This window comes from Urocitellus parryii, chromosome 3 (genome assembly GCF_045843805.1).
Source record: "Urocitellus parryii isolate mUroPar1 chromosome 3, mUroPar1.hap1, whole genome shotgun sequence".
NCBI classification, from domain to species: Eukaryota; Metazoa; Chordata; class Mammalia; order Rodentia; family Sciuridae; genus Urocitellus; species Urocitellus parryii.
The window spans coordinates 117,162,435-117,189,649 of record NC_135533.1 but is presented as its reverse complement, the minus strand read 5'-3'; the positions used below and the strand labels follow the sequence as shown (position 1 = coordinate 117,189,649).

Here is a 27,215-nt window from a genome sequence, read left to right as displayed (position 1 = left end):
GGCACTCAACCACTGAGCCACATCCCCAGCTCTCCTCTGTGTTTTAGAGACAGGGTCTTGCCTCTCCATTGCTGAGGCTGGCTTTTAACTCATGCTTTTCCTGCGTAAGCTTTTGGAGTTACTGGGATTATAGTGTGTGCCACCATGCCCAGCTTGGAAAAGACTGTTTAAAAGGACTAAAAGGTTGGGGATGTGGCTCAAGCGGTAGCGCACTTGCCTGGCATGCGCGGGGCGCTGGGTTTGATCCTCAGCACCAAATAAATAATAAAATAAAGATGTTGTGTCCACCGAAAACTAAAAAATAAATATTAAAAAAATTCTCTCTCTCTAAAAAACTAAAAGGACTAAAGCCTTTATCTAGTTGGAAGGATCTCCCACCATTAACCATCAAATGTTACATGTCAAGTTTTTATCCATTTCACATTTAACACCAAGCAATGAAGTATTTCTGTAGCTACCTCATTGTACACATCCTTCCTTATTCAGTATATCCCAAACAAATCTGACAACAACACACAAACTCCACAAAGCCAACAGGGCTATGAGATCTTTTATGCAGTTCAACATAGAAGGTGACACCAAAGTTATAATTTGTGTGCCTCCATCTCCCACCCCTGTATTCTGATCCAGTGGCTGCCAAAGACAGAAGGGGTGAAGTAGGGTGCTGGTCATAGAGAAAGTTGCTGTGGTTGGCCCCCACAGATGGGAAAAGAAAAGGTTTCATTTCTTCACAATCTGAATGACATCCTCGTCCTCCAATGTATGGTCTTTACCCACTTTCTGTGGATTGTGTTTCACAGAGAGACCCCAGACCAGAGCGCTGTTTGGAAGGAAAAAAAAAAAAAAAAAACAATGGTCAGTATAAATAATAACTTAGCTTCTGCCTTATTTGCCTGGTTACTAACCTTCTCAGAGTTAGCTACAGACCTGGCTCCCAGACCACACTCAAAGCTACAGGACAGTGTGGTACACTGGAGCCTTTGCATACAAGGCAGCAAAGATTTTGGAAGTTTTATGGTTCCTCTGTTCCACAGCCAGTTTAAATGTCAAAGACAAGGGCTGGGGGTGTGGCTCAATGATAGCATACTTGCCTAGAATGCTCAAGTCATGGGGGTGGGGAGAAAATCACAAATGAAAATGTGAAGAGCCTAGCTCCAAATTTAAAGATTTAAAAATACAAAGCATGGATTGCTGTAGAAAAATATCCTGATAAATTCAGAGTAGAGGGGCTGGGGTTGTGGCTCAGAGGTAGAGTGCTCGCCTAGCGTGCGTGAGGCACTGGGTTTAATCCTTAGCACCATATAAAGTAAAATAAAGATATTGTGCCCACCTATAAGTAAAAAATAAATACTAAAAAAAAAAAAAAATTTAGACTAGAAATTGATTGCCATAGATACAATGTTATAGGTTGTTACAGCATTTATTGGATCTAATATCAGTGGGTACTAAAAGAAATAAGAGTCTCACTCCTCAGTTACCTAGGAAGATATTTCTTATCAAGAAATTATTATTTCCTCCTGATTTCCTAGAGTATATAAAGGTATTGTGTATTCATGGGTTGCTAATATTAAGAATACCTTGCTGGGCACAGTGGCACATGCCTGTAATCCCAGTGACTAGGGAGGCTGAAGCAGTAGGACTGAGAATTCATAGACAGCCTCAGCAATTTAGCAAGGCTCTAAGCAACTTGGCGAGACCTGTCTCTAAATAAAATATAAAAAGGGACTGGGACCGTAGTTCAGTGGTTAAGCACCCCAGTACCCACCCACCCCCCAAAAATACCTTATGCTAGTGATGGAAATTAATAAACCAAAAACTGCAACCATCTCACAGAAACTACAAATCAACAGGTAAAAATATAAAAAGATACACTGGTATTTTATTATCATTGCAACAAAACCTTTAAAAATCTATATTCCAAAAAGAAACCACTAAATATTAAGATACTACTTTAAAAACAGATAAATAGGCGGGCATGGTAGTGCATGCCTGTAATTCCAGCACCTCAGGAGACTGAAGCAGGAGGATTGCAAGTTCAAGGCCAGTCTCAGCAACTTGGGCCCTAAGCAATTTAGTGACCCATCTCAAAAAATAAAAAGGGGCCAGGTACAATGGCGCACACCTATAATCCCAGAAATCTTGGGAAGCTGAGGTGCTAAGCAACTCAGTGAGACACGGTCTATAAATAAAATTCAAAATAGGGCTGGGGATGTGGCTCAGTAGTTGAGTGCCTCTGAGTTCAATCCCTGGTACAAAAAAAATAAAAAATAAATAAAAAGGACTGAGGATATGGCTCAGCACCCCTGAGTTCAAACCCTAATACCAAAAAAGAAATATAGGAGAAGGCATAGCTATAACTCTCAGAATTCCAATAAATAAATATAAAATTAAAGAGGGAAATAATTACCACACTAATAAATGTTACAGATAAATGCTACATTCAGAAAGCAAAAACATGAAGAGAAAATAAATTTGCATAGTCTCAAAGTATCTACCTCAACCCAGCAGCAGCTCAGGAGGTTCACAAGTTCAAAGCCAGCCTCAGCAAAAGTGAGGTCTAAGCAACTCAGTGAGACCCTGTCTCTAAATAAAATACAAAATAGGGCTGGAAATGTAGCTCAGTGGTCTAGTGCCCCTGAGTTCAATCCCCAATACCCATCTCCCCCAAAAATTGAAGTCAAAGTATCTACCTCAAAATATTTATAAAATGCAAAAATAAAAAAACTTCTTTACACAGTAGAGAAAACCAGCCTATACCAATTTAACCAAGTGACCAAGATAATATCATCAGTAAAATATGTCAATATCATGAATCCCATGGTATGTACTCAAAAGAACACAAAGTCATTTTTGTGGTATTCCTACCAAAAATGTATAATCTCACTTCAATCATGAGAAAAAGTCAGACAAACCCAAAGTGAGGGACATTTGACAAAATAACAAGCAAACATTTTCCAAAAGTGTCAAGGTCAAAAACAATAAAAGTCTGAGGAAATATTACTGGGAGACTAGAATTGGAAAACTAAGGAGAAATAACAAGTAGATGCCATGCAATTTCCTGGAACACAAAAAGGACAATTTGTACCAAAAAAAAAAAGAAAAAGAAAAATTAAGGTCTGTAGTTCTAATTAACAACATTTTACCAATGTTTATTTCCTATTCTGTTGTTGTTGTTGTTTGGGGGCGGATACTGGGGATTGAACTCAGGGGCACTGAGCCACATCCCCAGCCCCCATTTTGTATTTTATTTAGAGACAGGGTGTCATTGAGTTGCTTAGTGCCTCGCTATTGCTGAGGCTAGCTTTGAACTTTTGATCCCCCTACTTCAACCAGGCACAATGACACACATTTGTAATCCCAGCAACTGGGGAGGGAGAGGAAGGAGGATCACAAGCTTTGGATAAGCCTCGGCAACTTAGTGACAGCCTGTCTCATGAAAGAGCTTAAGTTGTAGCTCAGTGGTTAAGCGCCCCTGGGTGTAATTCTCCAGTACCACAAAAACAAAACAAAACAAAACAAAACAGCCTATAATCAGCAGGAAAAAGTATAAGCTGGGGCTTTCACCCATGCTTAAAGTTTAAAGGGGGACTCAGTAACCTGTGATGACCAGTATGACTCTGATAGGAAAAATTAATATTTGTGTTTACCAAAAGGAAGATAAATTAATAAAGGCAAGTCAGGGCCCTTTGTATAATCAAGTCCTCCAAAGAGGCTTCTGGAGCTCTGCTAACTCTAACTAGGCCTGATGTTAAGAAACACTACAGAATTCTAACCAAACACTGTAAAGGTTCCCTGCTACCTGACTGCTTTAAGTTATATCCTAAGAGTTATTATTAGTGAATTCAGGTGCTCACAAGGAAAAGGCACCACAACCATGATACTTACTATTTAAATTCTTTGATAAGATTTTTGTGAATCTTCATGCAGAAATCCTCCACCGTGGTCCTGGAGTAAGGCAGCACCACTGGAGATGTATAATCTGGTAACTGGCCTTTGGGTTTGGTGTAACTAGAATAAAGAAGGCATAAAGATTGCCACCTTCTTAAATGGATCATGTATTGAATGCAAACCAACCTTCTATCATCTCTAAGGATAATCTCCAACCTGAGGAACAGCGTACCCTCAACATGACCCAGGAGACAACAGGAACCAATTTACTTCTACCTCCAGAAAAAACATTTTGTTACCAAACCCGAGGACATCATTTTAGGACTGGTTTCATTGCTACAGCAACATTACCCCATCCACAAAGACTTACATTCTCACTAGTTTTAAATAGTCCCAGATCTTTTCTAACAGGTCATCAAAATTCCAGCGGTGATGGGCAGAGATGGGTACACAGTGAGGCACTTTATAGATGATATCCAATTCCTCAATGGAGATTTGATCGATCTTATTTAATACATAAATACAGGGAATATAAACCCTGTAGAAGTAGAAGACAAACAAGTTATTAATCTGGAGCTGTGGACACAACTGCCAGCCTGACTGCGACATCCCAAATCAGAGACTCTTAAAGAGATCATAAGTAGCTACCAAAAAAAAAAAAAAAAGTTCCTACTAAAATAAGTAAAAAACCAAAGACTCAACCATATGTTGAGAAGTAACTCAAGCCCTAGCCCAGGCATGAAGCTAGTTGCTGGGGGATTGGTTTTCTACAAAACTATATTAAGAATTAATTATAATTTCTTTCTTCCTTTTTTTTTGGGGGGGGGGGGAGAGGTACTGGGGATTGAACCTGGGATGCTCTATCACTAAGTTACATACGCTTTTTTTTAAATATTTTTTTTGTTTTAGGTGGACACAATATCTTTATTCTACATTTATGTGGTACTGAGGATCAAACTCAGTGCCACATGCATGCTAGGCAAGCGCTCTACCACTGAGCCACAACCCTAGCCACCCCTCATATACTTTTTATATTTTGTTTTGAAACATGTTCTTGCTAAGATGCTTAAGGGCTCATTAAACTGCTGAGACTAGACTCAAACTTGTGATCTGCCTGCCACAGCCTCCCAAATTGCTAGGATTAGGTATGTGCCACCAAGCCTGGCTTAAGAATGTAAGTATAATTTCTTTTATTCTTGGCAGTAGGGATTTAACCCAGAGGTACTTAACCACAGAGCCACATCCCCAGCAATTTTTTTTTTTTTGAGACAGGGTCTCACTAAGTTGCTTAGGGTCTCAGTAAATTGCTGAGGTTGGCCTCAAACTTGTGATCCTCATGCATTAGCCTCCCAAAATCACCAGGATTACAGGCATGTGCCACTGTGACAGCAAGAATATAATTTCTAATAATATATGAGAATTTTTAAAGATCTTAAAAAATTTTAAGCACAGTGTCTAGCAATGTTATATTTCTAGTGTACAATTAATGTGGCAGCTAAGATTACTAATAGGCAAGCCATTATTTCTCAGGCTTCTGTTACCTCATAAAATGCCTAATGCCTAGTTTTTGTTTTCAAATGAAAATCAAATAAATTCATCTAACAAAAAGAAATGAAACTGAAATATTATATTTAAATACTAGGAATAACTTTTAAGAGTAAACTTTAGATAGGTAGGCTCTCAGGGAAAGGAAAAAAAAGAACTACAAGCATGACCAATCATACTGACTCTGCAGTTAGATGAGTAAAATCTACAGCTTATATGCTTGTAACAAATCAATTTGAAAATAAAAAAAGAAAAAAAAAACAGTAAATTTAAACGTCACCAGATTCAAAGACTTACACAATGATTTATGGCTTGGCTTCTTGACCAAAGAGAAATAGCTTGACTATCAAATACAAAGGATTATCATGGGACTTGATTTCCAAAGAAGCTTGCTTGAGAATCTACATATTTCTTTCTTTTTATTTTTTTTTAATTTTTTAGTTTTAGATGGATACAATACCTTTATTTTTATTTATGTTTATGTTGTGCTGAGGATAGAACCCAGTGCCTCACAAGTGCTAGGCAAGCACTCTACCAGTGAGCCACAGCCCCAGCCCCTAGAGAATCTGCATACATCTTTCAGGGAAAATTATATATATAAAATCAGAGAGCTTGATCTTGGCATGTCACTCTGAGAAGCAAAGGGTATCCACACTCTGACTTTGGGTGTGCATACCTTTACTGTCCTTAAATAAATCTTTGCTTATGGCTCACTTCTAACAGTTGGTTCTAGAATTCTTTTCAGGCAGAAGAAGTTAAGAATCCACCCAGGGACGAGTGGAGGCCCCAGTTTCCTCTTTGGAGGGACCTCCTCAGAACCCTGTCCATTGACAGTTTAAATTACTAAAGTGTTAATAATAACACTTCAAGGAACAAAGTTTCAGCTACATATTCTTGGGTTGGATAGACAAGACTGGCCTTCTCAACTTCTATAGGACAACCTATATGATTTCTCACACGGATTAATTCTGGGAGAGCAGAATTAGTTACCTACTATCTTCAACCACCACTTGACAATTTAGAGGACAGCCTATTTCACTACAAAAAAACAAAATGGGCTGGGTGCGGTGGCACACGCCTATAATCCTAGGGGCTTGGGAGGCTGAGGATTGCGAGTTCAAAGCCAGCCTCAGCAACTTGGTGAAGCACAAAGCAACTCAGTGAGACCCTGTCTCCAAATAAAAAACAAAATAGGGTTGGGGATGTGGCTCAGTGGTTAAGTGCCCTGGGTTCAATCCCCATTACAAAAAAAAAAGGCGGGGGTGGGGGCTGGGGATGTGGCTCAAGCGGTAGCGCGCTCTCCTGGCATGAGTGCAGCCCGGGGTTCGATCCTCAGCGCCACATACAAACAAAGATGTTGTCTCCACCAAGAACTAAAAAATAAATATTAAAATTCTCTCTCTTTCCCTCTCTCTCTCTCACTCTCTCTTTAAAAAAAAAAAAAAAAAAGGCGGGGGTGGGTTGTTGTTTTTTTGGGTATTGGGGATTAAACAAGGGGCACTTATCTACTGAGCCCTAAAATAGAGAATTTGATCATCATTCAATTTGGAGAACAAGTAAGAATTTACAAATTAAAACCCATCCCTCATTTTACAGCTAAAAAAACTCAAGGGCTGGGGATGTGGCTCAAGCGGTAGCGCGTTCGCCTGGCATGCATGCAGCCCAGGTTCGATCCTCAGCACCACATACAAACAAAGATGTTGTGTCCACCAAAAACTAAAAAATAAATATTAAAATTCTCTCTTTCTTTCTCTCTTAAAAAAAAAGAAAGAAAAAAAGAAAGGGCATATTAATAAATAAATAAAATAAAACCCACTATGACTTAACATAGTATCACAACTAGGGGATACATCAGTTGAGTGCTTGCTTAACATGCATAAGGCCCTGGGTTCAAATAAAAGGAAAGAGAAATCTGGGAGCAGTGGCTCAAGCCTATAATCTCAGTAACTCAGGAGGCTGAGGCAGGAGGATCACAAGTTCAAAGCCAGCCTCAGCAACATAGTGAGGCACTGTATCAAAATAAAAATTTTAAAAAGGGCTGGGATAGTGGCTTAGTTGTTAAGTGCCCCTGGGTTCAATCCCCATTAAAAAAAAAAAAAAAGGGGGAGAGAGAAAGAGAGAGAGAGAGAGAGAGAGAGAGAGAGAGAGAAAAGAAATCAAAATTTTAAAGGATAGCAGCATATATACCTGGCACATTTATATAGGCTGAGGCAGGTGAATCACAAGTTCAAGAAACAACAATTTATCAAAACACTGTCTCAATATTTAAGAAAAAAAAAAAAAAGTCTGGGAATATAACTCAGTAGTACAGCGCCCCTGGATTCAATACCCAGTATGGGTTGGAGTTGAGGGGAGACAATAGCATAACTGGAGTTAGAATTTATATCTGCCAGATTTATGATCCAGTATTTTCTTCTTCAAATTCAAAATCAAGCCCAAACTGCACATTCATTCAGTACCTGTTTCCTTCCACCACATCAATGAGGTCATCAGCTGTGGCATCACTACGCAAAGTCACATCAGCATTATGAATTTTGTATTCAGCCAGAATGCTCTTCACAGTTTCAGCATCCAGCTCACTCTGAGGGCACTGAATCAACATAGCAAACAATGACTGTTGGGGGTAGAGGAATAAGAACATCTACCCATGTGCCTAAATTATTCAACCTAAGGTACAGAGTCATTAGCGAAGACATTACCCACATAAGAGTAACTAACCTTTGATAAGTAAAAATTAAAAACTAAAAATTTTTCCAAACTCAAGGAAGGTACTAATGGGCCGAACTGTTTATTCCACAACCTTAACCTTTATCCCCTAACAGTCATATGTAGAAGTTCTATCCTTAGTATCTCAGAATGTGATTATTTGTAGATAGGGGATTTATTACCATAGCCCTAGCAAACTAATACAGAAAGAAACATGAATGCTCAAATTCAAACATTATGTAAAGATAGGGGGAAAAATCTGGGGCATGACAGCTAAAACCTATGTCAATCACCTGAATGTTAGAACTTTAAATTTAATAGAAAGGTCTCAGTCCTCAGTTCCATGACTGAAAATCAGCATGTAAAAGAATGGATCACTCCTCCTATCTGAAGTATATATTCTTTACTTGTATTTCAAGATTGTAAACTTTTCCAGCTTTTCTTTTCCCTCATTGTCTGAGAAATCTTATTTCTTGCAGGACCTCAATCCACAACTACCCCACCAATACTGGGGACTGAACCCAAGGCCACGAGCTTGCTAAGCAAGTGCTCTATCACTGTAACCCCTTTTCTATTTATACTCACTTCCTTAATCATCTCACCTAGGCTCTTGGCTTTACATAATAACCAATCTCCTGCCTAGATCATTCATATGTCTTCCCTGACAAGAAGTAGCTGGATGTCTAATTGGCATATAAAACCCAAATCCTGACCTCCAAATCTATTCTTCACACAGTCCTACCATTTTACTTTTTATTTGTTCTAATTAGGTTTTTTAAAAATATTTTTTAGTTGTCAATGGATCTTTATTTTATTTATTTATATACAGTGCTGAGAATCAAACACAATGCCTCACACATGCTAGGCAAGCACTCTACCACTGAGCCACAACCCCATCTCAAGTCCTACCATTTTAGTAATGAGTTCATTTGTCCAGCTCAGGACAAAAAACTCTTTAGTCATCTCTCTCACAATCTGTAATTGAACCCAGCTATAACTCCTACTGTGTACTTTTCAAAATCTTTCCCCTATCCATCATTCTATCTCCTCTACTATTACAAATTTGGTCTAAGAAGTCATAATTTCTTCTACTGAATCACTGTGATGACTTCTTACATGATTTCTCTGCTTTGGTTTTAACTCAATTCAGTGAATTCTCAAAACAACTGCCATTTTAATCTCATTAAACCTAAGTCAAATCAGGAGTAATTCATAGATCAGACCAAATGACAGTTACTGACTTCTTGCAAAGTAATAGCATGTATAGCCCTATCCTGTGACTGATTTTATTTCTAAATATTTCTATACTTGCTCACTCAGCTGATCTTCAGTCTTAACAAAGACATGATCTCCCTTAGAGCCTTACACTTAGCTATTTATTTTTGGGGGGCAAACCAGGGATTAAACTCAGAGGCACTTGACCACTGGGCAACATCCCCAGCCCTATTTTTTCTATTTTATTTAGAGACAGGGTCTCACTGAGTTGTTTAGTGCCTTGCTTTTACAGAGGCTCGCTTTGAACTCGCAATACTCCTGCCTCAGTCCCCCCAAGCCACTGGGACTACAGGCATGAGCCACCTCATTCAATGCACACCTAACTTATTTCTGCTATATAAAACCTTCTTCCCCAAGATAGACTTTGGTTCACACTGTCATGTCATCACAATAAAGACGATAAACTTAAAAATCCAACATTATCACCTTTCCCTACTTTACTTTCATTCCTAGATTTATCATTGTCTACTCTATTTTACTTACTAATTGTGTTTGCCACTTTACCCAAGAGAAAGGATCTTTGTCTACTTTGTTCCCGCTTCTGCTTCCCCAACCACTGCCCAGAGCTGAAGAAGATGCCTGGCCTCTGGTACATGCTCTATAAATTCATGTTAAATAAAAACAGATATTGGTAGCTAGCTACTTCATGCAAGCATAAGATTGGTCCATACTCCTATAAACTACAAACATAAAACCCAAAAGAGGAAATTAAGTTGCACAGATAAGGCATCTCATAACCTGGAAGTCTTTCTTGTCAGTTATTAATATAAGAGAATTATGTTATTTCAGTTAGTATAGGAAAAAGTTAGAAAATTTCCAAATATCAATGTCTGGGCACCTCAATCCAATTCCTGCTCCAGTCCCCTCAGTAGCCTATACCATATCTCTTTCCTCACTTACGGTAGCTGTGAGATTAATGCCTCCTTTATCTTTCTTCTTAAAGCCAATGTTGGGAGGTTTACTATTCAAGCGAATACCAAAGCCTTCCAATTCATTTTCAATTATCTTCTTATGTCCTAGTGGCTTCAGGACATCCAGAACAATCAGGATCAAATTGCATGTTCGGGCCACTGAAGATTTAAAAAACGAAAAAAAAAAAATTAGGGTATATACCCTAAGTCCAATAAAGCCTTAATTAACTCAAATACTCAAAACAGAGGTGAGTTTTGGGGGCCTACACTTAAGAGGGGATGAAAGTTTTTTTTTGTTGTTTTGTTGTTTTAGGAAGTACATAAACATACACTAAGTTCTTAAAGTTACCAAAGATATATAACAGATGTCACTTTGTAGGTATACCTTGAAGTCATTACTTATTTACCCAAATGTTCTAACTTAGAAGAACAACAATAAAAATGAAGACACAAACAATAACCTAAACTCCAGAAGAGCTAAGAAGATTAAATAAAACTCTAAAAGACAAATAAAACTCTAAAAGAACAAGATTATCTTAGCAGAACATACTGGCACATTCCTATAATCCCAGCTACTTCGGATTTTGGAGGCTATGGCAGGAAAATCCCAAGTTCAAACCAGTATCAGCAATTTAACAAGACCCTGTCTGGGGTGGGGGGCGGGGGGGACGGGCAGCAGGGAGGCTGGGGATGTATCTCAGCTGGTAGAATACCATTGGGTTCAATCCCCAGTACCACCAGAGGGGCAAAAAAAAAATCTGGTTAACATACTTTTTTTTTTAATATTTTCATTAGTTGCTGATGGACCTTTATTTATTTGTTTGTTTGTATATGGTGCTCAGATCGAACCCAGGGCCTCACACATGCTAGGCAAGTGCTCTACCACTGAGCCACAGCCCCAGCGCCTGGTTAACATACTTTCAATCAACTTTATTGAAGTACAACTTGAAAAAGATAAAATGTACTCATGTTAAGCATAAGGTTTGATGATAAATGTATATACCTATATAATCATGACAATCAAGATATCACCTCCAAAAGTTCATCTGTACCCCTTTTTAATCAATTGTCACCCTCAATTACCGGCCAACTACTGATTGTCTTTCTACCATAGATAGTTTGTATTTTCAGAATTTAATATAAATGGAATCTCATAAAATTATATTCTTCTGTGCCTGGATCTTTTATTCCAGCATGGTTTTTATATTCAACTATATTGTGCATACATCAATAATATATCTCTGCTTACAAACTGAGCAGTACTCCATTTTATATTCTATATAATACATACTGTATAATGTGTTTACCCATTATTTGCTTGTTGAGAAACATGTAGGTTGTTTTCACTTGTGAAATTGTTATCTATAAATCTACTTTAAACATTCATGTACAAGACTTTCTGTAGGCATGTGTTTTTATTTGTCTGTGATAAATACTAGTCATATCATAGGTATAGGTTATCAGAAACTGGTAAGCCATGTTCCAAATGTTTACACAATTTTGCATTCCCATCAGCAGCATGTAAAATGCTCCACACCCTCACCAACACTTGGTGTCACTCTTTTTCTGTTTTTAAAACTTTGGCCATTCTTATCAGCATTTAATGATATCCCATTGCACTTCCCAGATTACTAATGAGGCTGACCCATCTTTTCATGTCCTTATTGGCTATATATCTTGAGAGTTGATTCTTTTGCCCATTTTTAAAATTAGGTTGTCTTGCCAGCTGCAGTGCTACAAGCATGTAATCCCAGAAGCATCAGAGGCTGAGGCAGGAGGATCTCGAGTTCAAAGCCAGCCTCAGCAACTTTGTGAAGAGCTAAGCAACTCAGTGAGACTCAGTCTCTAAATAAAATACATAAAAGGGCTGGAATGAGACTTAGTGGTTAAGTGCCCTTGAGTTCATTCCCCAGTATTTAAAAAAAAAAAAAAAAAATTAGGTTGTCTTATTATTGAACAAGTTTTTTAATGTTTTGGAGTGCTTTGTCAGACATGGTGCTAACATCTTCTCTGAGTCTGTGGCTTGCTTCTTCATTTTAACTCTGCATTTCAAAGAACAAGTTTTTAATTATGATAATATATTATTTATCAACTGTTTCATTTGTGGCTTGTGGTTATAATTATAGTGACCCATCTATGAATTTTTTTATATTTATTTTTTAGTTGTAGTTAGACATAATATCTTTATTTAACTTATTTATTTTTATGTGGTGCTGAGGATCGAACCCAGGGTCTCGTATGTGCGAGGCAAGCACTCTACCGCTGAGCCACAACCCCAGTCCCTATCTATGAAATTTCTGCTCACCTCAAGGTAGCAAAGACTTGCTATCTGGTTGGCATTTAATCAGATGCTACATAAAAACAGTTAATAAAGGACTCTAATAGTTGGCTTTTTGTTTTTCTTTCCTTTTTTTTTTTTTATTATTAGGCATTGAACCCAGGGGCTCTTTAACACTGAGCTATCTCTAGTCCTCATTATTTTTTACTTTGAGACAGGTTAATACTAAGTTGCTGAAGTTATCATTAAAATGTTAAAGATAGATTAGAACTTGTGATTCTTCTGACTCAGCCTGGCAAGTCACTGGAATTACAGGTATCTGCCACAGTATCCAAGTCTGGGAGAGGTTTTTTTGGGTTTGTTTTTGTTTTTTTGTTTTTTTGTTTTTTGGTAGGAGGGTGCAGGGGATTGAATTCAGGGGCATTCAACCATTGAGCCACATTCCTAGCCCTATTTTGTATTTTGTTAGAGGCAGGGTCTCACTGAGTTGCTTAGCGCCTCACTAAATTACTGAGACTGGCTTTAATTTGTGATCCTCCTGCCTCTGCCTCCGAGACACTGGGATCACAGGTGCCAGGCCTATAGGCACCCACATGGGAGTTTTTATACTTGTTTTAACATTTATGTTTTTTCCTGATAAATACCACAAAACAATTCAAATTCAAAATAAAAATAATATTAAGAGTGCCTAAATTATCATCCAAAAAATTCTGAGAATGAGAAAAGGGCACTACCTTAAAAAACAGGTGTAAATTAGAATTTTAAGCCAGATGCAGCTGGAGGCTGAGGCAGGAAGATCCCAAGTTCAAGACAGCCTTGGCAACTAAGCAAGGTCCTGTCTCAAAATAAAAAATAAAAAGCAGTGGGAAGAGCTGGGGTTGTGGCTCAGTGGTAGAATGTTCACCTAGAATGCATGAGGCACTGGGTTTGATCCTCAACAACACTTAATAATTTAAAAAAAAAAAAAAAAAAAAAAGGATGAGGATCAGTGGTGAAGCGCCCCTGGGTTCAATATATGATACCAATAACAAAAAAAAAGGAGGGGGGGGAGCGCGCTGAGGCTGGGAGTATAAACAGTGGAATAGCACTTGCCTGGCATGAGCAAGGTGCTAGGTTCAATCCAAGTACCACACAAAACAAAACCAAAAAAAGAAAATTAAGGATTTCTACTGAATAAAGCTCATTTTGAACAAAATAACTAACATACAAGATATTTGCTATATACAAAGCTGACAAGGAATAACTAGAGCTTAATATTAACCAAAAAATTTCTGATGATAAAAGCATTCTATATCTCAATAACCATTTACATATGGCTACTGAGAACGTAAAATGTGGCTTATCTGAGGACAGGAAATTCAATTTTTTCTTACAGTACTGGGGTTTGAACCTAGGAGTGCTCTACTACTGAGCTACATCCCCAGCCCTTTTTATTTTCTACTTTCTGACGGGGTCTCGATAAGTTTGAGAGGCTGGCCTCCAAATTCATGAGCCTCCTGCCTCAGTCCCCTTCTAGTTGCAATTAAAGGTGTATACTACCACACCTGACAAATTTATATTTTTTTCTGTATTGGGGATTGAACCCAGGGGCGTTTAACTACTGAACCACATCCCAAACCCTTTTTTACATTTTATTTAGAGACAGAGTCTCACTGAGTTCCTTAGGGCCTCACTAAATTGCTGAGGCTGGCTTTGAATTCATGATCCCCCTACCTTAACCTCCCAAGGCTTGGGATTATAGGCATGTGCCACCAGGCCTGGCTTTATTTAATTTTAATTAACTTGTATTTTAGTCAGTGGCTAAAGCTACCACATTACATAACATAGATATAGAATTTAAAAGAAATTAATTCTTCAAAAACAAGAGACAACAATCCTAACAAGAAAATGGACAAAGGATATGAAAATTTCCAGAAAACTCCAATCTAATAAATATATAATCCATGCAATATATTCATTAGTGATGCCAGGCTTGGTGGCGCACACCTGTAATCCCAGCGGCTTGGGAGGCTGAGATAGGAAGATAGTGAGTTCAAAGCCAGCCTAGGGGGGCTAGGGATGTGGCTCAAGCGGTAGCGCGCTGGCCTGGCATGCGTGCGGCCCGGGTTCGATCCTCAGCACCACAAACCAACAAAGATGTTGTGTCCACCAAAAACCAAAAAAAATAAATAAATATTTAAAAAAAAAAAAAAAAAAAAAAGCCAGCCTAGGCAATTCAGTGAGACCCTGTCTCTATTTAGAGACAAAAATACAAAAAATAAAGCTGGTGATGTGGTTCAGTGGTCAAGTGCCCTGGAGTTCAATCCCCAGTACCTTCAAAAAAAATTCATTGGTGATGAGAAACATACAAGCAAAAATAATGTTACTTACCACTTCACACCTATTGTAATAGCTAAATTTATAAAGGATGGCCTCAAATTCTGTGAACTGATAAAGGGTTGCTGATAGTGTGCAGACTAAAACAGCCACACTGGAGTATAACCCAACACCATTACATGAACTTACATTTGATGTATCCCAGCAAATCTGCTTATGGGTCTCTATTCCAAAGAAATTTTCACAAAGTTCTTCCTCAAGGAAACAAATATGAAGCTGATATACAGCATTAGCTGTGGTAGTGATCACAGACTAGATGCCCATAATGACAAAAACGGACAAGTAAAATGTGATAGATACATATCACAGAGTATTAGAAAGACAGAAGCAACAAATTATAAATTAGTATGGTGGGGGGCGGGGGAGCAATTGAGATACAATAATATATCTAGACAACAATGACATTAAACACATCAGCATGGTTTTCTGTGGGGGAGAGAAAATGGGTTGTAAATATAAAACAAGCAAAACAAGAGCACTTTATACAGTGCACTTAAAAATCTGTCATGGGCTGGGGTTGTGGCTCAGTGGTAGAGTGCTTGCCTCACGTGTGTGAGGCACTGGGTTTGATCCTCAGCACCACATAAAAATAAATTAATTAATTAAATAAAGATATTGTGTCCATCAACAACTAAAACATATATTTAAAAAAAACTGTCATGAGCTGAGTATGATTAACACAATATTTTGCACTTAAGAATAAAAATAGGGGCTGGGGATGTGGCTCAAGTGGTTTTGCGCTCACCTAGCATGCTTGAGGCACTGGGTTCGATTCTCAGCACCACATAAAAATAAAGATGTTGTATCTACCTAAAACTAAAAAACAAAAGGTTAAAAATAGAGGGGAGGGGTTGGGTGTAGTGGCACACATCTGTAATCCCAGAGGTGCAGGAGGATCACGAGTTCAAAGCCAGCCTCAGTAAAAACAAGATGCTAAGCAACTCAGTGAGACCCTGTCTCTAAATACAAAAAATGGTTTGGGATGTGGCTTAGTGGTCGAGTGCCCCTGAATTCAATTCCGGGAACCAAAAAAAAAAAAGAGGACTGGGGTTATAACTCAATGGTAGAGCACTTGCCTAGCTACTAGGTTCGATCCTTAGCATCATATAAAATAAATAAAAGTATTGTGTCCATCTACAACTAAAAATATTTTTTAAAAAAATAGAAAAAGAAAGTGGCTTAATCATTCCAATTTTATTTTGAAGGTAAAACTAAAAGGAAATATGTAAGAGGAACCAAAGTAATTTTTGTTATAAAAGAAGGTTAAATGTGTCTTTAAGTGGGATGGAAAAAACTAGAGGAAGAGCAAGTTGGGGAGAAGAAATACAGAATTCAATTTCACACATTAAGTTGGAGATAATTAATTTAATATATTTTAAGTAGAAATACAATGTAGTTGGTCTAAGGTCCATAAGAGGGTAAAGTGCTACTACACATTTCACAATCATTAGAAAAAATACTCAGGAATTTGAGGCATAAGAACTAGAAGAGATTCCTATTCTGAGTGAACATAGAGAAGAAAAGAATCAATCCATTTAAAAATCTTAAAGATAGGACAAATCAAGTAAAAGAGACCAAAAAGGAACACTGGTCTTCTACTGACCAAATGACACAAATGTTTTAAGAGGGAGCGATGAACTGTCATGTTTTAAAGAAAGATGTGGATAATAAATTGGCCATTAGATTTAACATGAGGGAAGTCGTAAGTGTCCTTGATAAAAGCAGATAAGCATTTAAGAGAATCTACACAATGGCTCAGGATCACACTTTCAAGGATAGTCTGGATAACTCAGTAAGACCCTGTTCAAAATGGGTTGAGACAAGAAATCTGAATTCTACTTCTAAATCTGCCACCAACAGCATGACACTGAATCAGTATTTCTTCTATCCTTAGTTCCCCCCACACACACACACAAAATAAAAAAAGCACTTGGCGGGGGGGCCAGAAGATATAAGAGGTCCTGAAGTCCCTTCAAGTTTTTTTTTTTGTTTTTGTTTTTTTGTTTTTTGTGGTGCTGGGGATTGAACCCAGGGCCTTGGGCATGCAAGGCAAACACTCTACCAAATGAGCTATATCCCCAGCCCCCCTTCAATTTTTTTGTTTGTTTTGTTTTGTTTGGGGGGGAGGGGCATGCTGGGAATTGAACCCAGAGGCACTTAAGAACTGAACAATATCCCTAGCCCTTTTTTCATTTTTTGAGACAGAGTGTCTTTAAGTTGCTGAGGGTGACTTTCAAATTGCAATCCTCCTGTCTCAGCCTCCTGAGTTGCTGTGATTATAGGCATGTGCCACCACACCCAACTTAAATTATTTATGTATTTCTTTGCAGTACTAGGGATTGAACCCAGGGCTTTGCATATGCTAGGCAAGTGTTCTATCACTGAACTACATTCCAGCACTCCCTTCAAGTTTTGATATTCTACTCTGTTAAGATATTAGGTGAAAACTATGCCTTTTACCCTAGTATAATATCTAAGCTCAACAATTCCAGGCTGTAGAACAGGACCACATAAAGAATGATATCTTAGGATGGTAGCCCTGAACACTCACCTGCAATAACCTGACGGCCTCTACCTTTCCCATCCTTGGCACCTTCAATGATACCTGGGAGATCCAGAAGCTGCAACAAAAAGCACAGGAAGAAGGAGAGGAAAAAAACAGTTGGTTATAAATTTGAAAAAAAATAAGTGGAAGGGAGCAACTGCAAAAGGTAATATGCTAGTGCACTGATTCTTGGAACATTTTCAAACATCATTTTTCTGCATGTTTTGTGCATTTTGTTTTGCTGTTTTCATGGTATATAGAATAGACAAATGAATCCCAATGTCATAATATCTAATCTCTAAGTATTAAACAGGTTGCCAATGTAGGAAAAAATAGTAAAATTAGCACATTTTATGCACTGTAATGAAATTCATAGGAAAACATGGACTCTGTAAATGAATTTTGGATATCAATTTCTTCAACCATGTTTAAGCTTTACATATTTCTATACTTACCCACTGAACTGAACGTAGAGAGAAGGAAGTGAAAGAGAAGCTGCAACCCAAAATGGTTATATTAGAAGATATCTCAGATTATAACCATTGTTACACATGTGATTTTATTTACCAGTGCTGTGTACACAGTGTACAGTCTCATCCTTTAAGATATTTAAATGAACTTCATAGATTTAAAAAGTAGAGGGCTGGGGTTGTAGCTCAGTGGGGGCTGGAGTTGTAGTTTAGTGGTAGAGCACTTGCTTTGCATGCATAAGGCCCTGGGTTCAATCCTCAGCACCACATAAAAATAAAGATATTGTGTCCATCTACAACTAAAAAAAAATATTAAAAAAAAAAGTAGAATAAAGGGCTGGGACCTATTAGCTATTTTCCTTGAGGAAATGCCTTACATTTTTTGTACCTTATCTTTCTCATCAATAAAGTAGATATATAATAACTGAAAAAAAAAAAAGGGCTGGAGTTGTAGCTCAGTGGTAAACCATGTGCCTAGCAAGGGTGAGGCAATGGGTTCGATACTCAGCACCACATAAAAATTTTTAAAAAGTAGAATAAAAAGAAACTTCTTGTAAATAGCTTTTAAAAACTGGTAAGAGGGGCTGGGATTGTGGCTCAGTGGTAGAGCCTGGCATATGCGGGGCCCTGGGTTCGATCCTCAGCACCACATGAAAAAGAAGTAATGTGGAGATATTGTGTCCAACTACAACTAAAAAATAAATTAAAAAAAAAAAAAAAAACTGATGAGAGGCTGTGGAAGGTGGTACACACCTGTAATCCCAGCAGCTCAGGAGGCAAGTTCAAAGTTCAAAGCCAGCCTCAGCAATGGCAAGGCTCTAAGCAACTCAGTGAGACCCTGTCCCTAAAATAGGGCTGGAGATGTGGCTCAGTGGTTGAGTGCCCCTGACTTTAATCCCCAGTACAAAAAAATAAATAAATAAACTGATAAGAGGGACTGGGACTGGGGCTGGGGCTCAGCGGTAGCGCACCTGTCTGGCATGTGGGAGGCACTGTGTTCAATTCTCAGCACCATATATAAATAAATGTGATAAAGGTCTATCAACAACTAGAAACACTGTTTGGACTCAAACCACCTCTGAACAGTAACTATCAAAACTCACTCACCGAGCTGAGGTAAATGGGAGGGAAACTCTTGTCACAGTATACTAGAAAATTTCAGCTTATCCATTACCTTGTATGTTACATGTATTTCATTTAACTTTGCTGTACTATATATATAGTGATACTTGACAAAGGAGATCTAACTTTATAATATCTAGTTTCTAGATATTAAAGAGGTTGCCAAAATATGACAAAAGTAAGAGTTAGTAAACTAATACATTTGTACATTTTGTGTTAAATTTCACTGAGTTACTGAATTACAGGCGTTCACCACCACACCCAGCCAGAAAAAAAAAAAAAAATTTTAATACTAGGGATTAAACCCAGGAGTGCTTAATCACTAAGCCACATTCCCAGCCTCTTTTTATTTTTCAGAAAGGATCTCACTGAGTTGCTCAGGACCTCATTAAATTGTTGAAGATGGCTTTGAACTTCGGGTCCTCCTGCCTCAGCCTGCTGGGATTACAGGCATGCACTACCATGCCTGGACTGTTTCAAAATTTTTTTAATTTTTTAAAATGGGCAGGAGATATAGCTCAGTGATAAAATGCCACTGGATTTAATCCCTAGTACTGGTTAAAACTTTTTAAATAAAAAAAAAATTTTAATTTTTTAAAGGGTTGGATATAGCTCAGTGGTAGAATGTCCTTGGGTTCAATCCCCAGTACCAGAAAAAAATAAAAATTAAAAATAAATTGGGGCTGGGGATGTGGCTCAAGCGGTAGCGCGCTCGCCTGGTATGCGTGCGGCCTGGGTTTGATCCTCAGCACCACATACAAACAAAGATGTTGTGTCCACCGAAAACTAAAGAATAAACATTAAAAAGTTCTCTCTCTCTCTCTCTCTCTCTCTCTCAAAATAAATAAATAAATAAATAGATAGATAGATAGTTCTAGGGCAGGGGTTATAGCTCAGAGGTAGAGTGCTTGCCTAGCATGGATAAGCCCTTGGTCCAATCCCCAACACTGCAAAAAAGTAATAATAATAATTAAATAAATAAATAGTTCTAATTTTCTATACCTCCCCCACCAACTCACCAATGACAACTCACCTGCCCTAAAACAGTCTTTAAAAAGAAAAAAACAGGGGGCTGGAGATGTGGCTCAGCGGTAGCGCGCTCGCCTGGCATGGGTGCGGCCCGGGTTCGATCCTCAGCACCACATACAAACAAAGATGTTGTGTCCGCCAAGAACTAAAAAATAAATATTAAAAATTCTCTCTCTCCTCTCTCACTCTCTCTCCTCTCTCACTCTCTCTTTAAAAAAAAAAAAAAAAGAAAGAAAAAAACAGGGCTGGGATTATGGCTCAGCTGTAGAGCACTCACCTAGCTTGGGTGGGACCTGGGTTCAATCCTCAGCACCACATAAAAATAAAGGCATTGTGTTGTGTCCATCTACACCTAAAAAATAAATATTAAAAAAAAAAGAAAAGAACAAAACAACCGGGCACAATAGCACATACCTATAATCCCAGAGGCTTGGGAAGCCGAGGCAGGAAAATTGCGAATTCAACGCCAGCCTCAGCAAAAGCGAGGCACTAAGCAACTTGGTGAGACCCTGTCTCTACATAAAATACAAAATAGGGCGGGGGATGGTTGAATGCCCCCGAGTTCAATCCCTGGTAACAACAGCAACAAAAAAGATTCTATAACAAAGCAGGAATGCACCTCACAATTCACTGCGTAGTTCAACAAGGAGAAAAACAAATGCCACACCAATGTACCTGGCGAGTCTGGAGTGCCATAGTGAGCTGATAGGTACCAACAGATATCCTAAATTTCTAAGAGAAACACAGTCTATTCTTTTTTTTTTTAAGAGAGAGAGAATTTTTTTAATATTTATTTTTAGTTCTCGGCGGACACAGCATCTTTGTTTGTATGTGGTGCTGAGGATCTAACCCGGGCCTCACACATGCCAGGCGCGCGGGCTACCGCTTGAGCCACATCCCCAGCCCACAGCCGATTCTTAATTTGCATCAGACACCAAATGATACAGTAGCTCACAATTTCAACTTCAGATCCTACACTACATTGTTTTCAATTACATATGATTCAAATCTTCAAAAAGTTGGAATTTTATTAGTTGCTATGGTACAAAAAATAAGTACCAGGGCTGGGGATGTGGTTCGGAAGTACCACACTCACCTAGCATGCATAAGTCAGACCCTGGGTTTCATCCCCAGAACTGCAAAAAAATAAAAGTACTAGACAAAAAAATCAACACAGAAGACAGGCACAGTGTCACACTTCTGTTATCCCAGCGGCTTGAGAGGCTGAGGCAGGAGAATCATGAGTTCAAAGCCAGCCTCAGCAAAAAAGCAATGTGCTAAACAACTCAGAGAGACCCTGTCTCTAAATAAAATACAAAATAGGGCCAAGATGTGGCTCAGTGATTAAGTATTCCTGGGCTCAATTCCTGGTACAAAAAAATAAAAATAAAAATAAAAAGGGCTTGCTTGAGGTCTAGCTCAGTAGTGAAGAACCCCCAGATTTAATCCCTAATAGAGAAAGATAAAAGAGACAAAAAGCGAAAGAAAGAGGGCAGACAGAGGGGCAGATGGGACAGCCAAGTGGGTAGGCAAGCAAGCAAACGGAGACATTTGGGGTGCAATAGACCAGGATTCAAATGTCACGAAATTCAACTTTTCTTTTCAAACTAGAAACTGAAGCCCCTTTGTTTATTTTGAGAGGGTCTCACTAAGTTGCTAAAGCTGGTATTGAACTGTAATCTTCCTGCCTCAACCCGCCCAAGTAGTGGGATATAGTCATATGCCACCATGCCCAGTCAGAAGGCAAACATTCTTCACTATGCAGTCAATAAGAATATGCTTCACTATATTTTACATACACCTTCTTTCATATCTAAGGGAACCCCTCATTTAGGAGTGGTAAAACCATCATCTAAGAAAAATGTCTTACCTAGTATGCATGAGGTACACAACAACAACAAAAAAGAATCAAGTCATAATCAACCTCATTAGGCCTCACAACAAGAATTGCATCTCATAAGGGTCTGATCACATTACTTATTTATTAAAATTTTCTGGGCTGGAGTTGTGGCTCAGTTGTGCCCAGCATGTGTGAGGCACTGGGTTCGATTCTCAGCACCCACATAAAAATAAGTGAATAAAATAAAGGTCCATCAACACCTAAAAAAATATTTAAAAAAAAAAATTCTGTTAGCTACATACAATTTTAAAATTCAATTTCCTTCTGCCTTCTTTCTTTCTCTTTTTGTCTCTGTCTTTTATTTTTCTCTACTAGGAATTAAATCTGGGGGTGCTGCACTACTGAGCTAGACCTCAAGCAAGCCCTTTTTATTCATTCCCAACCTACCTTTGCAGATTCACCTTCCACTACTCCTGCTCTAAATTGAGTCTCATATCACAGAAAGACATTCACCAATACTGTTGCCTGGGACTTTTCCTTCAGTTTAGTGAAATCCTTTGTTTGTTTTGTTTCGTTTCAGTACTGAGCACTGAACCTAGGGATGCTTTACCATTTGATTACATCCCCACCCCTTTATATTTTTTTTATTTTGAGTTAGGGTCTCACTAAATTCCTGAGGTTGACCTCAAACTTACAATCTTCCTGCTTCAGCCTCCCAAGTCACCGATATTAGAAGCATTATTACTGAGACCTACAGTGAAATTCTATTTTAAATTCAATCCACACCTCCAATTTCACTTTCTACATGAAGCTTTTGTTTAACCAGATCATTTTTCCCCATTCTCAGGTGAAAAACTAGTCCCTTCTTTCTTTGTATTTTCACAGGCACTATTCATTGTATTACTGTATTTATATACTTATTGGTCTATCTTCCCTGCTACACAGTAAGAGCCTAGTAGATCAAAGATCAGACCAGGCATACAATGAGCTCCCAATAAAGCGCTTCTCAAATAAACATTAGATTTCTTAGCCAGGCGTGGTGGTGAATGCCTGTAATCCCAGCAACTCAAGTGGCTGAAGCAGGAGGATCATAAGTACAAAACCAACCTCAGCAATTTAGTGAGGCACTAAGCAACTAATAAAAATTAAAAAGAGCTGGGGACTTAGCTCAGTGGTAACTTAATCCTGGATTCAATCCTGAGTATGGGGGGAAAAAAAAAGGAAAAAGGATTTCTTTCCTTCCTTGGTATGCAAGCCCGACTCACCTGTATTTTGGCACCTTTGTATCTGATGACACCAGGCACAGTAGTCAGAGTAGTAAATTCATAGGCTGCCACTTCAGAATATACCCCAGCCAGGTTACTCAGTAGTGTTGACTTCCCCACAGATGGAAAACCCACAAACCCAATTCGAGCATCACCAGTCTTGGCCACATCAAAACCTAAAACAAAAATCAACAACAAAAAAGAGCTAACCCTGAGTTATTTAGACTCATCTAGGGGCTGGGGATATAGTTCAGTGATAGAGCACTTGTCTAGTATAAACATACAACACAGGGACACACATACATACCTACCTACATGCATACACACATACACACACACACACACATATACACACAAACACACACACACACACATATACACACAAACACACAAAATACTCCTTTCTCATTTTTGCTGCCAATCCCTCTAGGCCCTATTTCTTAAAATTTTTATAGTTTACCTCTAAAGTGTTACTCAAGCTCAGAAAATTCCTCTACCGCAAGTCATAACATTCAAACAGTGTTTGATATAAAAACTGTACTTTAAACTGCCATATAGCTGGGTGCAATGGCACATAACTGTAATCCTAGCAACTCAGGAGCCTGAGGTAGGAGGATAATAAGTTCAAGGCCAGCCTCAGCAACTTATCAAGGCCCTAAGCAACTTTGTGAGACCCTTTCTCAAAATAAAAAATAAAAAGGACTGAGGATATAGCTCAGTGGTAGTAGAGTGTTTGCCTAGCATGCATAAGACCCAGAGTTTGATCCCTAGTACTACAAAAAATAAAAATAAAAGGACTGGGTATATGGCTCAGTGCTAAAAGCAACCCTGGGTTCAATCCCAGATATTAATATAAATAAGTTTATACATACATATATACGTGTATGTGTGTGTGTGTGTGTATATATATATTAATGGTTTATATGTTACATAATACCTGATATAAAAAATAGGGGATTTCTTTGTCTTCTACACCCTGGGAATGGTGTGACTGACTGGGTTTTCTTTTTTACTTCTTCCTTTTTTTATTAATATTTTTAGTTGTAGATGGACACAATACCTTTATTTTATTTATTTTTATGTGGCACTGATGGTCAAATCCAGTGCCTCCCACATGCTAGGCAAGCACTCTACCACTGAACTACAACCACAGCCCCTGTTTTCCTTCTTTTTTTCTCTCTCACTCTCTCCCTCCTTCCTTCCTTCCTTCCTTCCTTCCTTTTTTATGGATGGACACAATATCTTTACAAGGATTGATCCCAGTGCTTCATGCATGCAAGGCAAGTGCTCTAACACTGAGCCACAATCCCAGCCCCCCTGTGTTTTCTTTTATTACAATGGTTGCACACAAGTTCAATTTGTGGCCCTTCTATAATGGGTATGTGTAAGATGGGCACGGTGGAGCATGCATGTAATCCCACTGGCTTGGGAGGCTGAAGCAGGAGGATCAAAAGTTCAAAGCCAGCCACAGCAAAAGCAAGGCACTAAGCAACTCAGTGAGACCCTGTCTTTAAATAAAATAGTGTGCCCCTGAGTTCAATCCCTGGTATCAAAAAAAAAAAAAAAAAAAAATTTAGTGGGTGTGTAGATTTATGGCATTCCTTTGGGTTCTAATCTTACCTCTCTTGCTTTAACCTCTTATTCTTCATTTTCCCTTTGCATCAATTTCCTTACTTACATTAATTTTGTTGATGGTATAGATTCACAGGTTTCTTTTTTCTTTTTTTGGAATTTTTTTTTTAAATTTTTTGTTGTTGTTGATGGGCCTTCATTTTATTTATTTATATGTGGTACTGAGAATCAAACCCAGTGCCCCACACATGCCAGGCAAGTGCTCTACCAATGAGCCACAACCCTAGGCCCTAGATTCATGGGTTTCTATAAATCAATATAAATCTATTTTGGATCAGTGAAGGATATAATAAAGCCATATCTCACTTAGACAATATTTATTTGCCTCTGAAACTAACAGAGTAAAACAAAGTAAAAACAATTTAAGAATTTAGAAATAGGGACTGGAGGTGTAGCTCAGTGGTAAAATTCTTGCCCATCACACACCAGGCCCTGAGTTTAACCCTCAGCACCCCCCCCCCCAAAAAAAAAAAATTCAGAGGGCTGGGGTTGTGGCTCAATGGCAGAGCACTTGCCTAGCATGTGTGAGGCACTGAGTTCAAATTCTCAGCACCACATATAAACAAATAAAACAAATGTCTATCAACAACTAAAAAAAAATTAAAAATTTTTTAATTAGAAAATTTGAATTTTGATAGAAAAACTGAATTTTTAAAAAATATTTTTATTAGTTGTTGATGAACCTTTATATTTTATTTATTTATATGCAGTGCTGAGAATCGAACCCAGTGCCTCACAGACGCTAGGCAAGTACTCTACTACTGAGCCAAAACCCCAGCCCTGAAAAATTAAATTTTTTGATAGAAAAATATTTATTACATGCGAACCACATGTATTCTTTTGTATTGTTTTGATTAGAAGTTATATCCAAAAAAATATACTGAAGAAAAACACAAACCTTCTCCTGGCCCACCACCTCCACCACCTTTTGGAGTAATGAGTTCTCTACGAAGCTTAGCAAGGCGAGCCTTAAGCAGCCCTAGGTGATGTGCTGTTGCCTTGTTCTTTTGAGTTCGAGCCATCTATAAAGGAAAAAAATCACAGCCATAAATCAGAAGCAGATCCCATGGGGTAAAATATCTAGAATGCTCCTCCAGCACTGAGACAAAATTTTATTTTGTTTTCTAAGTCCTACTAATGTCTGTATAACAATTTTAACTACTTAAAAAGAGTAAACTCTCATTCTCTCCATCATCCAGCTCAATTCCTTTCTACAGAATAAATAAATGAGGTCCAAAGAGGAAACAAGATCAAAGTCCCTCCTATTAGAGTCCACAAACTAAAACCCATCTGCTGGGGCTGGGGTAGACAGTGGTAGACAGCGCTTGCCTAAAGTGTGTGAGGCACAGGGTTCGATTCTCTGCATCACATATAAATAAATGTCCGTTGACAGCTAAAAAAAAAAAAATATATTAAAATAAATAAATAAGACCTATTGCTGATTTTTTTTTTTTTACTGCTTGTCCCTGGTATGTCCCATGCGAAACAGCATCACCACTTTCCTGGCTTTAAAAAGCTCTGTGCGCCTCAATCAAATAACCAGGAAAAATCAACTACTACCAAATAGATACCAATTTACTTTCAGATCCTATTGCCAGAAGCAATGCACTGAAAAAGGGAATCATTGGGGAGAGTGAATTGCACAGCAAATAATAATGAGGGAAGATCCTGAAATATGTGACTGGGTCAAGACCGAAGTATGGGAAAGGACTCAGTTTTGCTCAGAGAAAAGAAATTAAAATTGAGAAAAACAACGTCATAGCAGAAGGTGAACCAAGGGATAAAGGTGCCAAACGTGGGCCCGGCAGACTGGAGTCCGGGAACCGGGGCCTGTTCCTAACGTGGCTGAAGGGAGAACAGCAAAGTGCAATGTCGGGGAACAGATTCTCAGAATGAGAACGAAGCCCCAGCTGCAACCATTACCTCGGCTTCGATCTCCGCGATCTTTGCTAAGGTGCTGCTCATGGTGGCGACTCTCGGGGGGTACAACGCAATCTCCACAGAGTCACCCCTCACACACCAACCAGTGAACGCTCCTCCACCGCCAAAGCGCCACTGCAGTGCGCAGGCGCAGTACTTCGTAATTATCGCGAGAGTTACGGGACCTGCTGACTACAAGATGTACAGTGTAGAATGGTCTTTTTCCCTTCAGCCGACCCCTTCCTGTCCCGCGAGCCAGTGCGGTGTCATAGAGCCCTCGGGAGTCGGGGCCAGAGAGGCTACCCCCAGTTTAGGCCTCCCAGTGCGCGCGGAGGGTCGCGCGCAGCTCTGCCCTGCCCCGCCCCGCCTGACCTGCAATCTGCGAATGGCTTTGCGCGGAGGGGGAGTTATAG

The 27,215-nt window shown here is 38.8% G+C and overlaps 1 protein-coding gene across 1 annotated transcript; it reads right to left on the bottom strand.

Moving 5' to 3' along the window:
* Positions 1 to 451: 451 nt before the first annotated feature.
* Drg1 (developmentally regulated GTP binding protein 1) lies at positions 452 to 26,955 on the bottom strand. Its single transcript, XM_026408916.2, has 9 exons — positions 26,806 to 26,955; positions 25,781 to 25,904; positions 23,251 to 23,426; positions 17,531 to 17,600; positions 10,315 to 10,484; positions 7,893 to 8,023; positions 4,259 to 4,426; positions 3,886 to 4,008; positions 452 to 820 (listed from the first exon to the last, which is right to left on the bottom strand). The coding sequence occupies exons 1-9, from the start codon at positions 26,845 to 26,847 to the stop codon at positions 721 to 723; spliced, it is 1,104 nt and encodes a 367-aa protein (XP_026264701.1). The 5' UTR covers positions 26,848 to 26,955; the 3' UTR covers positions 452 to 720.
* Between the last annotated feature and the right edge of the window lie 260 nt (positions 26,956 to 27,215).